This window comes from Protopterus annectens, chromosome 4.part0, assembly GCF_019279795.1.
Source record: "Protopterus annectens isolate FY-2018-M chromosome 4.part0, PAN1.0, whole genome shotgun sequence".
In the NCBI taxonomy this organism is placed as follows: domain Eukaryota; kingdom Metazoa; phylum Chordata; order Ceratodontiformes; family Protopteridae; genus Protopterus; species Protopterus annectens.
Genome location: NC_056733.1, coordinates 1,773,860,793 through 1,773,876,057, shown reverse-complemented (window position 1 = coordinate 1,773,876,057; position 15,265 = coordinate 1,773,860,793). Strand labels below are relative to the sequence as shown.

At 44.4% G+C, this 15,265-nt stretch overlaps 1 protein-coding gene across 1 annotated transcript in view; it reads left to right on the top strand.

Annotated features, from left to right (window-relative positions):
- The window catches only part of LARP1 (La ribonucleoprotein 1, translational regulator), a 3,464,554-nt gene that overhangs the window by 759,546 nt on the left and 2,689,743 nt on the right, over positions 1-15,265 (top strand). The window contains exon 5 of the mRNA XM_044069481.1: positions 6,556-6,687. Coding sequence (XP_043925416.1) covers positions 6,556-6,687 — 132 coding nt within the window. The remainder of the gene's footprint in view (positions 1-6,555; positions 6,688-15,265) is intronic.

The window sequence follows — 15,265 nt, the reverse complement described above, 5'->3', positions numbered from 1 at the left end:
GATATTTCATACCTCTGCTGCATGACCTTTCTCTAATTTCCCTCTAATTTCTCCAGTCTTTTGCTGTTTACTGTTTATTGTACTTGTGTGGATAGAGGTAAGGGAAGGAGTTCTATTTTATCCTGTAGTCTGACTTTGCAGTTTTCTTTTCCATGTTTTTATTTTGTCTCTCACATATATAGTACAAAACATTTTTCTGTTGGGGCATATATAGCTGTTGTCTCTGCACTGCTTGTGATCTGGGTTTGATCAGTGGCTTAGGACAGGGTGGATAGTTAGTAAAGGGTAGGATTAACATGGTGAACAGCCTGCTTCTTCCACAGAGTAGGTGAGGGACATAGAACTACAGGTTCAGGTCTCCTAGAAATGGCTATGCAAAAAGGTTCTGTAAGAATTCAAGAAAGAATTAGTATATGCTTAGGGAGGATCGCAACCCCCTGCACCTTTATATTCCTTAACAGCGAGGGCAAAGCTTCAGGTAGGTAAAATTGTGTTACTTTATTAGCCAGGATGGTAGCTGCACTTGCCTAGCATTGTCCCTTTGTCGTAAGGGATAGTTATGTGGGGTGGTAGAACTGGGCAGCCAGAAAGGCATCAAGAGGCCTAATGTTACACTGAATGTCATAGAGCCAATTGCTTGCCATTTTTGCTTTCTGAAATTGCTTCTTACTCTCCTCTGTGCTTTGTTTTCTGCTGGAATAGTAAAGCTTTTAGCTGATTGGCTGGTAACAGAACAGTTAGTCTGTAGGTAACAGAAGATGTTCATCATGTTACAGTGCTGCAGTCATCACACTTGGGTTATCCTGCCATCTGGTGGGCCCCGTGGTCAGCCAGAGTTCCAAAGTCTTGGTCCAGCGTTGGTTGCTGTCGCTTCTTCCCTGACGTCAGTGCGTCAGGGGTATACAATATGCATCCGACGCCATTTTCTTCCGTCTTTCTTTCCGCACGGTGCCCGAAGCAGAAGCAGTTCGTAAGTGCTGGTCGGCCGACTCCTGAGATTTTCGAAGTCGAATTTCAGATCCGAAGTCTTCAGTAAAGCGAAGTACCCCGTTGGGGAAACCTTTTTTCTTGCCTCAGACCGATGTCAGAAAAAGTTAATAATTGTATTTCTTGGGGGAAGCAAATACCTCATAAGGACTTACACTCTTACTGTATTCCATGCCTAGGCCCTGATCACGACGTCACTAGTCGGTTTTGTGCTAGATTTTACAAACGCACTATAAAAAGGCGTTTTGATTTTGCTTTGCACTACTTTGGCCGAAGGTTCAATTATACTATGCCGTCGGATCAGCCGACTACCTCAATACTGAAAAAAACGCAAAGACAAGGATAAGGACAGGCATCCGAGGTCCAAAACCGACAAAACCTCTTCTAGGCCAGTCGCCGGTTCTCAGTGAAGTGCTTTCGCAGCCCCTGACACCCGCTACCTCAGAGCCACAGGCCGCTTCCGACTCCCACGTGGAGACATCTAGGCCTCTGGAAACTCAAGGTATTGGACCTACGGAAACTAATCCCTCAGATGGGTCCGGAGCCGCTGAGCATTGCTCGGCTTCTGAGGGTGTTTTCAGACCTTCACAACTTACCATTAAAACAACAGCCAAGACAAAGACACCATTAAAGACAAAGAAACAAGTACATCATTCTCCTGGACAATCCTCCATGCCTAAGAAACAGATGCTTAAAATGGCCAAAGACCTCATTACTCTAATCAGGGGTTCCCATCCCCCTTCTGAGAGAAGGCCTAGGCAGGATACAGACTGACTCCTCTGATCAGGTTTTCATTTGCTCTGATTCCTCTTCAGACCAGGGATACTCTCTACCCCCTTATGAGGACACTGATGCTGAGGAATCTGTCCCTTCAGCCTCTCCTCCTGAGGATTATTCTTTTGGGGAAACTTTACATACCATGAGGGAGCATTTTCATTGGCAAAGTCAGGATTACTCAGAATCCAAGAAAAGGCTCAGGGATTTCCTCTTATTGCCTCAGCACAGGCCCCTGGCTATTCCGCTTGTGCTAGATATTGTGGATGATGTGTTCTCTGAATCCAGCTTATTTCCTGACTCTTTGCCCCCTGCTCCAGTCAAGCCAGATGGGTATTAGAGTCCCTGACTCTCAAGTTTCTTTACAAAAACCCTTCTGCTGATCCAGAAACTATTTCCCAGGGTCCAAAAGGGGTTAAGGCTTCCACTGCAAAAAATCCAGTACCCTCTGACAGAGATTCCAGAGCTTTTGATAGATGGGGGAAGAAAGTATACACGTCTACAACTTTAGCAGTAAGAGCTTTAAATTGCCAGTTTCACATGCTTTAAGTCCAAACAATATTTAATGGCTCAGTTAAAATGGAAAATGCTTGCAAGCTCAGAAGCTCCTGATTGTAAAGAAATGCAGGATTTATTGCATGCAGTTGAACAGCTGGGCAAACATACTCTGCAATGTGGTTTTGATACTTTAGAGGCCTCTTGTAGAGCCGCAGTTACAGGTTCTGTTGTTCAAAGACATGCTTGGTTAAAAGAACAGTTTACCTGATCATGTTAAGGCAAAATTAATGGATGCTCCTTTACAGCATGATACCTTGTTTGGTGTTAAGGCAGAAGAGGTGTTAGAGAAAGTGGAGGATAAAGCTAAATCTATGCAAACAGTCAAGGATTTCTTAGAGGTACAGCCACCTTGGTTTAGCAGAAATTGACCAACAAAGAATTAGTCCTTTCCAGTGTCAGGCCACAGAGAGGCAGATACAGACACCCTAGAGGCAGATCTCAACCCCAAGGCTCACAGACAACAACAGTGGGGCACCTCAACCCCTAAAAGGAGGTGAGGACAAGTCTCAACCTTACAGGAAACAGTCACAATGACTTTCCTTTGTGTATGCCAAGCACGTCCGTTTTGGAAGCCCCCTTAGGGGGAAAACTAACACTTTTTCTCAAAACTGGCAAACAGTCACCCAAGACAAATGGGTCCTGAATATTGTGTCAAGGTTACAGATTCCACTTTCATACTTTACCAAAGCTAAAAGGAATGCCAGACCTGCCACAAAATCAATGGGCAGAGGCACAAAAACAATTTTCAGCCCTCATGGACATGAGAGCTATACAAAAAGTACCACAACAGGGACAAGGATTTTACTCAAGACTCTTCCTGGTCCCCAGAAAGGACAAAGCCTGGAGGCCCATACTGGACCTTTCAATTCTGAATACTTACCTGGATATTCCGAAATTCAAAATGTTGACATTACAGTAGCTTCTACCCATGCTGGGCAAGAAGGCTTGGCTTGTTACTCTGGACCTCAGAGGCATACCTGCATGTCCCTATCGGACAAAATTGCAGAAGATACCTCAGATTCAAAGCTAGTACAATGCACTACCAATTCTCTGCACTGCCCTTTAGCTTATCTACTGTGCCCAGGGTCTTCACAAAGTGCCTGGCACCAGTAATTGCATTTTGCAGGCAAAAAGGAATTCAAATATATCCATACCTGGACGACTGCCTCATTCAAGTCGAGACAAAGGACATTCTTCTACAGCATCTGGCGTTTGAGAAAAAGTTGCTAATTTCTCTAGGGTACACAGTAAACGAAAATAAGTCAAAACTAGTGCCCTCACAACAGATTACATTCCTGGGTGCCAGCTTGAATACAACGGCCCAGATGGCTTACCTCACGGCAGACAAACAACTTCAACTAACTCAATATTTTCAATTTCTGGCAAAAAAGTCCCATCTCCCTGCAAGAAAAATTCTGCAGGCCCTGGGATTCATGGCATCCTGCATACTACTAATACCATATGCCAGACTGCATATGAGGAAATTACAATGGTACCTAAAAAGTGTTTGGACTCAACACTCTCACAGTTTAGAAGCAGTAATTCCAATGATTCCCTGCCTACAACAGGAGTTTCGATGGTGGGCACAGGCATGTCACCTAAACAAGGGTCAGCCTTTTACCCAACCCACAGCCAGGCAAACTCTAACAGATGCTTCGCATTACGCCTGGGGAGCACACATGGCAGGAAAATGCATTCAGGGCAAGTGACCACAGACCAGATGCATCTTCACATCAATCAAAAAGAGATGTTGGCTGTTCAAAATGCCCTAACAGCTTTCAAGGATCTTCTACATCCAGGACAACTATTACTAAAGACAGACAACACCACAGTAATGTGGTACATAAACAAGCAAGGGGGCACTCACTCTTATCCCCTATGCAGGCAAGCCATGACCTCGTGGAACACAGCTCTAACGTACCAAGTTCACCTGCAAGCATAATTCCTGCCAGGATGGAAAAATACTCTGGCAGACGACCTAAGCAGAAATATCATGGACCCTCACGAATGGAAATTGAATCCACAAATCTTCAGCATGATAACACAAAAATGGGGATGCCCAGACATAGATCTTTTTGCCTCCCCACTGAATTGCCAACTACAAAAATTCTGCACAAGGACTTATCACAAACAAGCATGGAAAGTGGATGCTCTTCTGTTCAGCTGGAAAAACCTAAAAGTCTATGCCTTCCCACCACTGCTCCTCCTTTCAAAGGTACTCCTAACAGACAAGAAAAAACACAGATGATCATGATTGCTCCAGACTGGCCACGCCAGCACTGGTACCCAATCTTAAGGAACTTGGCTCAGGGCCCACCATGGATTTTGCCCCAAATTCCACACCACCTGACTCAACAAAACAATCAGATCCTGCACGGTCAGCTCAAAACCCTAAACCTGGCTGCTGGCAGATACTTTAGTCAAACAGGCAACACCTCTCTCTAAAGCTGTTATGGATGTCATTTTGGAGGCCAGGAGGCCTAGCACCAGGAAAGCTTACTCAGAAAAATGGAAGAGATTCTGCGCCTGGAACCAGCCTCACAGCCTTGACCCTCTTGTTCCAAACATTCCTCAGATTTTACAGTACTTAACTGAGATGCTGGACAGAGGCCTATCCTTTTCATCAATTAAGATCCACACCTCTGCCATTTCTGCACATTACAACACAGATCCTCCTTTATTCTCTCATCCCTTGCTAAAGCAGTACCTCAGAGGGGCTAAAAAAAGACCGCCCCAGAGAGCACCAACTTGGGACCTCAATTTCGTTTTGGAAAAACTGACCCTACCACCTTTTGAGTCAACCAATGCAGCCAATCTAAAATTTTTATCATGGAAAACAGCTCTGCTCCTGGCAGTAACTTCAGCACGAAGAGTCTGAGCTACGCGCATTAATGGCAGTGGAACCTTTTATAATTTTTCATCAGGACAGGGTATCTTTAAGGACAAACCCTACCTTCATGCCAAAGGTGGTATCTAGTGTGGCTTTTAACCAAACCATCCATTTGCCAACTTTTTATCCAAACCCCCAAAATAAAGGGGAGAAACTTCTGCATTCTTTGGACATACACAGACAGCTACGCCTCTACTTGGACAAAACAAAAGCTTCCAGGAAATCTGAACAACTGTTTGCAGCATATGCTGCAGGATCACAAGGCAAGGCTATCTCAAAGCAGACTATATCCAAATGGATAGGACACTGTATTCGGTACTGCTACACACAGCATGGAAAGTCAGTCCCTAATAACATTAGGCCTCATTCTACCAGGGCAACAGCCACTTCAACAGCCTTTCTCAGAGGAGTACCTACCAAGGAAATTTTGGAGGCTGCAACTTGGAGTTCACTGCACACCTTCACCAATCATTATCACCTGCCGCTTTACTCTAAATCCAGAGCAGGATTTGCCACTGCAGTTCTGCAGGGCCTCAGCCAATCCTAACTCTTTATAGACCAGCCACCCAAACTTAGCTTTGGGATTCAACCCAAGTGTGATGACTGCAGCAGTGTAACACAATGAACATAGTACAGTTTTGTACCTACCATAAATGTAGATGTTCGAGTGTTCACACTGCTGCAGTCCAGGTTACCCTCCCTCCATCCCCTCTGAACTAGCTGGACTTATCTATACCTTTCTATCCTATACAACCTTTGGGGTGCATTTGCTGGTAACTGAAGGTATTGTTTTTATTTTATATGTTTATTTTTGATTAGCAATATGTATTGCCTACCTACTCGGGGCACCTGGCATCTGGGGCAAGAAAAACTGAAGAAAATGGCGTCAGATGCATATTATATACCCCTGGCGCACTGACGTCAGGGAAGAAGCGACAGCAACCGACGCCGGACCAAGACTTTTGAACTCTGGCCGAGTGCGGGACCACCAGACGGCAGGATAACCCAAGTGTGATGACTGCAGCAGTGTGAACACTCAAACATCTACATTTATGGTAGGTACAAAACTGTACTTTAACAGCTGTATTCAGTGATGTAATATTATTTGAGTGACGTTTTTTGAATATGAAGCTATCTGGATCACAAGCATCACTAGGAGAAATCATCTTCAACCTGCAGTTATGTCATTCACCTATGCTGTGACAGAATTAGTGAACTGGATTGTCCAAAAACAATTTATGCATAAATTATCAGCTTTGCCACTTTATTTTGTAAGTTGTGCACAACATTTAATACCATGTATACAGAAACTGAGAAATGAACCTGACGTTTTTTTCTTTTGCCAGGCAACAAGCATAGGTGGGTTCCTCTCCCAATAGAAGTAAAACCTGAAAGCTTGAGAGAGAAAACAACACCTAGAAATAATCGGCAGAATGAACAGCATCGACATCCTATGAACAGCAGAAATGAGATGAAAGGTAGGTGTTACTGGAGTTTACTTCAGCTTTTTAAAACTCAGATGTGGAGAGAATCCAGCTCAAACTAAAACCTTTTGAAGTAACATAGAAAAGCTTTGTTATCTATGCCTTTAGTATGGGATTTATTCATTAGTCAGAATTCAGCATTTTGAGGGAAATTCCTTTGCAGGTGTCCGTGCAGTGCACCAACATGTGCTTTAATGTAATGTACATGCTATTTAAATGCTTCCCCAGAGGATGACTTTAATTTTTGACACTTTAACAGTTTGGAGCTTCATCCTTGCTCCTGTTGGTAAAAGTCCTGTGTTCATTTTATCCAGGTGTCATCTCAAATATCCATATAGTTGTCATCATACTAGCTAAGGGAAGAGAACAAAGTGTTAAAAGTGATAGTGATTCAGTTTTGCTGCCTGGTGTTGAAGACTAAGGAAGCAGCAGAGATAGTAGGTAGAAGTTCTTAGTGTTTCACTGTTTCTGTCATTACATTTTTGTTATCTGCTGGCAGGTTGCCCTCATTCGGCCTGAATTCCAAAGTCTTCAGTCCTGCGTCGGTTGTTGTCTCCTCTTCCATGACGTCAGGTCGTCAGGGGTATAAAACATGCAGCCGACACCATTTTCTTTAGTCTTTCTTGCCACGCGGTGCTCGAAGCAGAAGCATTTCGCAAGTGCCGGTCGGCTGACTACTGAAATATTTGCGTTTGAGTTTCAGAACCAAAGTCTTCAATAAAGCTAAATATCCTGTTGGGGAAACTTTTTTTTGCTTATTACTGATGTCAGAAAAAGTTAATAATTGTATTACTTGTGGGAAGCAAGTACCTCATAAGGATTTCCACTTGTACTGTATTCCTTGCCTAGGCCCTGATCACAACGTGCCTGGCTGTAGGTTTTGTGCTAGATTAACCAACGCACTACTAAGCGTCGGTATATTTTTGCATCTAGGTATTTTGGAAACAGATTTTAACTACCCAGAGATGTCAACAGATAGCAATCCAACTACCGGAGTACATAAAAACGCAAAGAAAAGGACAGAGAAAGGCAGTCAAGATCCAAAACTGACGAAGCTTCTAAGTCAGTCGCCGGTACTTAGTGAGGCGCATTCTCAGCCCCTGATACCCGCTACCTTCGAGTCTCAAGCCTCTAACGACACCCATGTGGAGTCCGGCATGCCGCAAGATACTCAAGGTATTGGACCGACGGATGTATCTCCCTCTGATGGGTCTGGAGCCGCTGAGCAGGCACTGGCTTCTGAGGGTGTATTCTGACCTCAACATTTTTACATCAAACTGGCAAAAGCTGCAAAGCCAAAGGCAAAGACACCTTCAAAAACTAAAAAACGACGCCTGAGCCACGTGCACAGGCCTCTATGCCTAAAAAAAACAGATGATCAAAATGGCTGAAGACCTTATTACCTTGATCAGGGACATCCATCCCCCTCCAGGTAAGAGGCATAGGCAAGACACTGACTATGAATCTTCAGATCCGGTTTCTATTTCTTCTGATTCCTCTTATGATCTGTAATTATCTTTACCTCCCTATGAGGATTCTGATGCTTAGGAGTCTATTCCATCTGCATCTCCACCTGAGGATTATTAATTTGGAGAAGCCTTGCATACCTTGAGGGAGCATTTTCACTGCGAGAGTCGAGACTTCTCAGAATCAAAAAAGAGGCTCAGGGATTTCCTCCTCCCTCAGCACAAGCCTTTAGCCATTCCCCCTGTGTTACACATTGTGGATGATGTTTTTTCGGAGTCAAGCCTGACCCCTGACTCTTTACCTCCGCCTCCCAGTAAGCCTGACAGGTATTACGGGGTCCCTGACTCTCATACATTTTTATTTAGAAACCCTGCTGCAGATCCTGTAACTATTTCACAGGGTCCAAAGGGAGGTAAGGCCTCAACAGCAAGAAACCCTACCCCCTCCGACAGATTCAAGGGCGCTGGGCAGGTGGGGAAAAAAGGTTTATACATCTGCAACCTTTGCAATTAGGGCCTTAAACTGTCAATTTCATATGCTTAAGTACCAACAACATGTTATGGGATTGCTGAAACAGAAAATGATGATTTCAGAATGTGCAGCAAATAAGGAATTACAGGAATTATTGCATGCAGCCGAACAAGTTGGAAAGCATACTTTGCAGTGTGGTTTTGATTCTCTAGAGGCCTCCTGCAGGGCTGCAGTTCCTGGATCTGTGATTAGGAGGCATGCCTGGTTAACGGAACAAAATTTGCCTGATCATGTTGAAGCTAAATTGCTAGATGCACCTTTACAACATGATTCTCTGGTACTAAGGCAGAAGAGGTATTAAAGAAAATGGAAGACCAAGCTAAGTCTATGCAAACTGTTAGATTTCTTACAAGTGCAGCCTAGATTCAGTAGACACTAGCCTACAAAAAAATTGGTCCTTTCCTGTGTCAGAGCTCTAAGGGGCAAATCCAGACGCCCTAACGGTTTCCAGGTATCAGGCTCAGGCTCAAGACTCATACAGGTCAAAGCAATGGGGCGCATCCACCTCCAAATCTGGGGGAGATAAAGCACAAACCTACAGAAAGCAATCCCAATGACTTCCCTCTGCCTTACACCAAGCACTTATCTGATGGCAGCACCCTTAGAGGAAAAAATTAGCACTTTTTGCACAAAATTGGCAATTAATAACCCAGGACAGGTGGGTACTGAACATCGTATCACAGGGATACAGATTCCATTTCCACACTATGCCGATGACAAATGGTTGGCCAGACCTGCCAAAAAAAACAATGGGCAGAGGCACAGAAACAGGTTACGTCTCTCTCAGATATGGGGGCTATTCAGACAGTACCAGAATAGGAAAAAGGACAAGGTTTTTACTCGACTGTTCTTGGTACCCAGAAAGGACAAGGCCTGGCGGCCAATACTGGATTTATCGATTTTGAACACTTACCTGGACATTCCAAAATTCAAAATGCTCACCTTGCAACAGCTTCTGCCCATGCTGGGCAAGAATGCTTGGCTAGTGACTTTAGACTTAAGAGGCATACGTGCATGTCCCAATAAGAGAGTCGTGCAGAAGATACCTCAGATTCAAGGCTGGCTTAATGCATTACCAATTCTCTGCACTGCCCTTTGGCTTATCTATTGCGCCCAGGGTCTTTACAAAGTGCCTGGCACCAGTAATTGCATTTTGCAGACAAAGAAGTATTCAAATGTATTCTTACTTTGACGACTGTCTCATTCAAGCAGAGAACAAAGACACTCTTCTATGACACCTGGCGCTTGTGAAAAGGCTTCTAGCATGCCTAGGATACACAGTAAACAAAAAGAAAACAAAACTGGTACCCTCTCAAAAGATAACATTCCTGGGTGCAAGCTTGCGTACAACTGCCCAGATGGCTTAACTCACGCCAGACAAAGGCAACTGACTACTTCAAACTGATGGCAACAAAAACCCAGTCTTCTGCAAGACAAATTTTGCAGGCTCTGGGCTTCATGGCATCCTGCATCCTACTAATTCCATATGCAAGACTGCATATGAGGAAACTGCAATGGTACCTAAAAAGTTTATGGAGTCAACATTCACACAGTCTGGAAACAATGATTCCTCTCATCCCCTGCCTGCAACAGGAGATGTTCTTCATGTTTCACTGTTGCAGTCATTACATTTTGGTAATCCTGCTGGCAGGTTGCCCTCAGCCAGCCTGAATTCCAAAGTCTTGGGTCCTGCATCGGCTGCTGTTGCGTCTTCCCTGACGTCAGGTTGTCAGGAGTATAAAAGAAGCAGCTGACACCATTTTCTTCAGTCTTTCTTGCCGTGCGGTGCCCGAAGCAGAAGCAGTTCGCAAGTGCCGGTCGGCCGACTCCTGATGTTTGAGTTTCAGATTCAAAGTCTTCAATAAAGCTAAGTACCCCATTGGGGAAACTTTTTCTTGCCTCAGACCAATGTCAGTAAAAGTTAATAATTGTATTTCTTGTGGAAAACAAATACCTCATAAGGATTTTCATTCTTACTGTATTCTTTGCCTAGGCCCCAATCATAACGTTACTGGTTGTCGGTTTTGTGCTATTAAGCGTCTGTATGATTTTTGCAATGTGGTTTTGATTCTTTGGAGGCCTCCTGCAGGGTTGCAGTTATGGGTTCTGTAATTAGGAGGCATGCTTGGTTAAAGGAACAAAATCTGCCTGATCATGTTAAAGTTAAATTACTAGATGCAGCTTTACAGCATGATGCTTTGTTTGGTATTAAGGCAGAAGAGGTGTTAAAGAAAATGGAAGACAAAGCTAAATCTATGCAAACTGTCAAAGATTTTTTACAAGTACAGCCACCTAGGTTTAGTAGAAACTTGCCTACAAAAAAAATTGTTCCTTTCCTGTGTCAGACAGACCTCAAATGGGCAGATCCCGATGCTCTGGGGGCAGATCCCAGGCGCAAGGTTCTTATAGGCCCAAGCAATGGGGTGCTTTTACCTTCAAAGCTGGAGAAGATAGATCACAATCATACAGAAAACAGTCCCAATGCCTTCCCCCTGCCTGCACCAAGCACTTAACTTCTGGCAGCACCTTTAGGGGGAAAATTAGCACTTTTTGTTCAAAATTGGCATATCATAACCCAGGACAAGTGGGTTCTAAACAGTGTCACAAGGCTACAAGTTCATTTCCATAGTCTGCCAAAGGCAAACGGCTGGCCAGATCTGCCAAAAAATCAATGGGCAGAGGCACAAAAACAAGTCTCATCCCTCATGGACATGGGGGCCATTCAACAAGTACCAAAGCAAGAGCAGGGACAAGGATTTTTACTCGCTTGTTCTTGGTACCCAGAAAGGACAAGGCCTGGAGGCCGATATTGGACCTATCTATTCTGAACACTTTCCTGGATATTCCAAAATTCAAAATGTTGACTTTGCAGCAGCTTCTGCCCATGCTGAGCAAGAATGCTTGGCTTGTGACTTTAGACCTAAAAGAGGCATACCTGCATGTTCCAATCAGACAATCATGCAGAAGATACCCAAGATTCAAGGCTGGTTCATTGCATTACCAATTCTCTGCACTGCCCTTTGGCTTATCTACTGCACCCAGGGTCTTTGCAAAGTGCCTGGCACCAGTAATTGCATTCTGCAGACAAAGCGGAATACAAATATATCCTTACTTGACGACTGTCTCATTCAAGCAGAGAACAAGAACATTGTTCTTCAACATCTGGCGTTTGTGAAAAGTCTTCTAACATGTCTAGGGTACACAGTCAACAAAAAGAAATCAAAACTAGTACCCTCGCAAGAGCTAATATTCCTGGGTGCAGGCTTGAATACAACTGCCCAGATGGCTTATCTCACGCCAGGCAAACAGGCAACTGACTACCTATTTCAAAATGTTGGCAACAAAGACCCAGTTATCTGCAAGAATAATTCTGCAGGCTTTGGGCTTCATGACATCCTGCATCCTACTAATTCCATATGCAAGACTGCATATCAAGAAACTTCAGTGGTACCTGAAAAGTGTTTGGACTCAACATTGCCACAGCCTGGAAATAGTCATTACTCTCATTCCTTGCCTGCAACAGGAGTTTCGATGGTGGTCAGAAGCTTGTCACGAGAACAAGAGACAGACATTTACATTACCTCCTGCCAGGCAGACACTAACAACGGATGCATCAGACTATACCTGGGGAGCCCACATGGCAGGAAGATGCATTCCGGGCCCATGGTCCTCAAACCAAATGCATCTACATATCAATCAAAAAGAGATGTTAGCTGTTCAAAATGCCCTGACAGCCTTCAAGGACCTACTTCATCCCGGACAACTACTGATAAGGACAGACAACACCACGGTCATGTGGTATATAAACAAGCAGGGGGGGGTACACATTCTTAACCCCTTTGCAGACTAGCCATGACCTTGTGGGGCACAGCTTTGACTTACCAAGTACATCTGCAGGCACAATTCCTGCCAGGAAAGGAAAATACTCAGGCAGACGAACTAAGCAGAAACCTCATGGATCCTCACAAGTGGAAGCTGGATCCACAAGTCTTCAGCATAACAAGGAAATGGGGATGCCCGGACATAGATCTGTTTGCCTCCCCTCTCAATTACCAACTAAAAAGATTCTGCACAAGGACTTATCACAGACAAGCATGGAAAGTGGGATGCCCTATCTTTCAGCGGGAAAAATCTATCAGTATATGCCTTTCCACCCCAAGGTGCTCCTAAAGGTCAGACAGGAGAAGCCAAAGATGATACTGATTGACCCAGACTGGCCACGCCAGTACTGGTATCCAATACTAAAACTTATCTCTATACCCAGCTTGGACCTTACCTCGACTACTGTCCCAACAAAACAGTCAGATCATGCACAGCCAACTCAGGACATTAAACTTGGCAGCATGGCGGATAATGTAGTCATACAAAAAACACCTCTCAGTAAAGCTGTGATGGATGTCATTCTGGAAACCAGAAGGCCTAGTACTAGAAAGTCTTATGCTGGAAAATGGAATATATTCTGTGCCTGGAACCAGGCACAAGGAACTGATACAGCGGTACCAAATATTCCTCAGAGTTTGCAATACTTAACTGAGATGCTGGACAAAGGCCTATCTTTTTCATCAGTTGAAATTCATGCCTCTGCCATTTCGGCTCATTACAATACAGAACCACCACTTTTTTCTCACCCTTTATTAAAGCAGTACCTCAGAGGAGCCAAAAATTTAAGGCCCTGAAGGGAGACTACCAGCACCTGCATGGGACCTCAACTATGTCTTGGAAAAGCTCACCGTGCCTCCTTTTGGGCCAGCTGCTATTGCTGATATGAAGTTTCTATCTTGGAAAACAGCTCTGCTCTTAGCAATTACTTCTGCAAGACGAGTTTCAGTGCTACAGGCACTCATGGCTGTGGAACGTTTCCTCATTTTTCATCCAGAGAGGGTCTCCCTGAGGACAAACCCAACATTTTTGCCTAAAGTCGTGTCCAATGTGGCTCTTAACCTAGCCATCCATCTGCCAACCTTTTACCCAAATCAACAGAACAAGAGGGAGAGAATTCTGCATTCTTTGGACGTACACAGACAACTTAGATTCTACTTGGACAGAACCAAAACTTTCAGGAAGACAAAGCAATTACTAGTGGCATATGCTGCAGGATCACAAGGAAAGCCCATCTCAAAGCAGACTATTTCCAAGTGGTCAGGCCATTGCATTAGTTTCTGCTACTTACACCATGGCAAACCAGCGCCTAAGGGCATTAGGCCTCATTCCACCAGAGCTGCAGCCACCTCAGCAGCCTTTCTCAGGGCGTACCAACCACAGACATTTTAGAGGCGGCTACTTGGAGTTCAGTGCACACCTTTACAAAGCATTATCATCTGCCACTCTACTGTAAATCCAGGGCAGGCTTTGCCACTGCAGTTTTGCAGGGCCTCATAGCAGCTCCTACTGCTGTCTAGTTCCAGCCTCCCAGCCATAGCTTTGGGACTCTACCCAAATGTAATGACTGCAACAGTGAAACACGAAGAACATAATACAGTTGTGTACACTTAACATAAATGTAGATGTTCGAGTGTATTCACTATTGCAGTCCAGGTTACCCACCTGCCTTCCCCCTTTTTTCTTTTGGATCTGATCTTTCCTTCTCTGATTTATACTACCTGTGTGGTATCTTTTTGGGGGCACCTGACATCTGGGGCAAGACAAACTGAAGAAAATGGTGTTGGCTGCTTTTTTTATACTCCTGATGTCAGGGAAGGGGCGACAGCAGTCGATGCAGGACACAAGACTTAGGATTTCAGGCCGGCTGAGGGCAACCTGCCAGCAGGATTTACCCAAATGTAATGACTGCAACAGTGAATACACTCTAACATCTACATTTATGGTAAGTGTACACAACTGTACTTTCCTATGGTGGGCAAGGGCCTGCCACCAAAACATGGGACGGCCCTTCACTCTACCCCCTGCCAGCCAATCCTTAACAGATTATGCCTGGGGGGGCCCACATGGCAGGCAGATGCATTCAGGGCTTATGGACACCAAATCAAATACATCTACATATCAACCAGAAAGAGATGCTAGCTGTTCAAAATTCCATAACAGCATTCAAGGACTTAATTCATCCAGGACAACTACTGATAAAGACGGACAACACCACAATCATGTGCTATATAAACAAGCAAGGGGGCACACACTCATACCCCCTTTGCAGATTAGCCATGGCACTGTGGGACACAGCTTTGACCTACCAAATAAATTTTCAAGCTCAATTCCTGCCAGGAAAACAGAACACTCGATTTAAGCAGAGACCTTATGGATCCTCACGAGTGGAAACTAAATCCACAAGTATTCAGCGTGATAACAGAGAAATGGGGGAGCCCAGAAATAGATCTATTTGCCTCTCCACAAAATTATCAGTTGAAAAGATTCTGCACAAGGACTTATCACAGACAAGCATGGAAAGTGGACGCCCTATCTTTCAGTTGGAAAAACCTGTCAGTTTACGCCTTCCCTCCTCTGCCTCGTCTACCCAAGGTCCTCCTAAAAGTCAGGCAAGAGAAGCCAAAGATATTAATTGCTCCAGACTGGCCCCTCCAATACTGGCACCCAATCCTAAAGAACTTGTCTCAATACC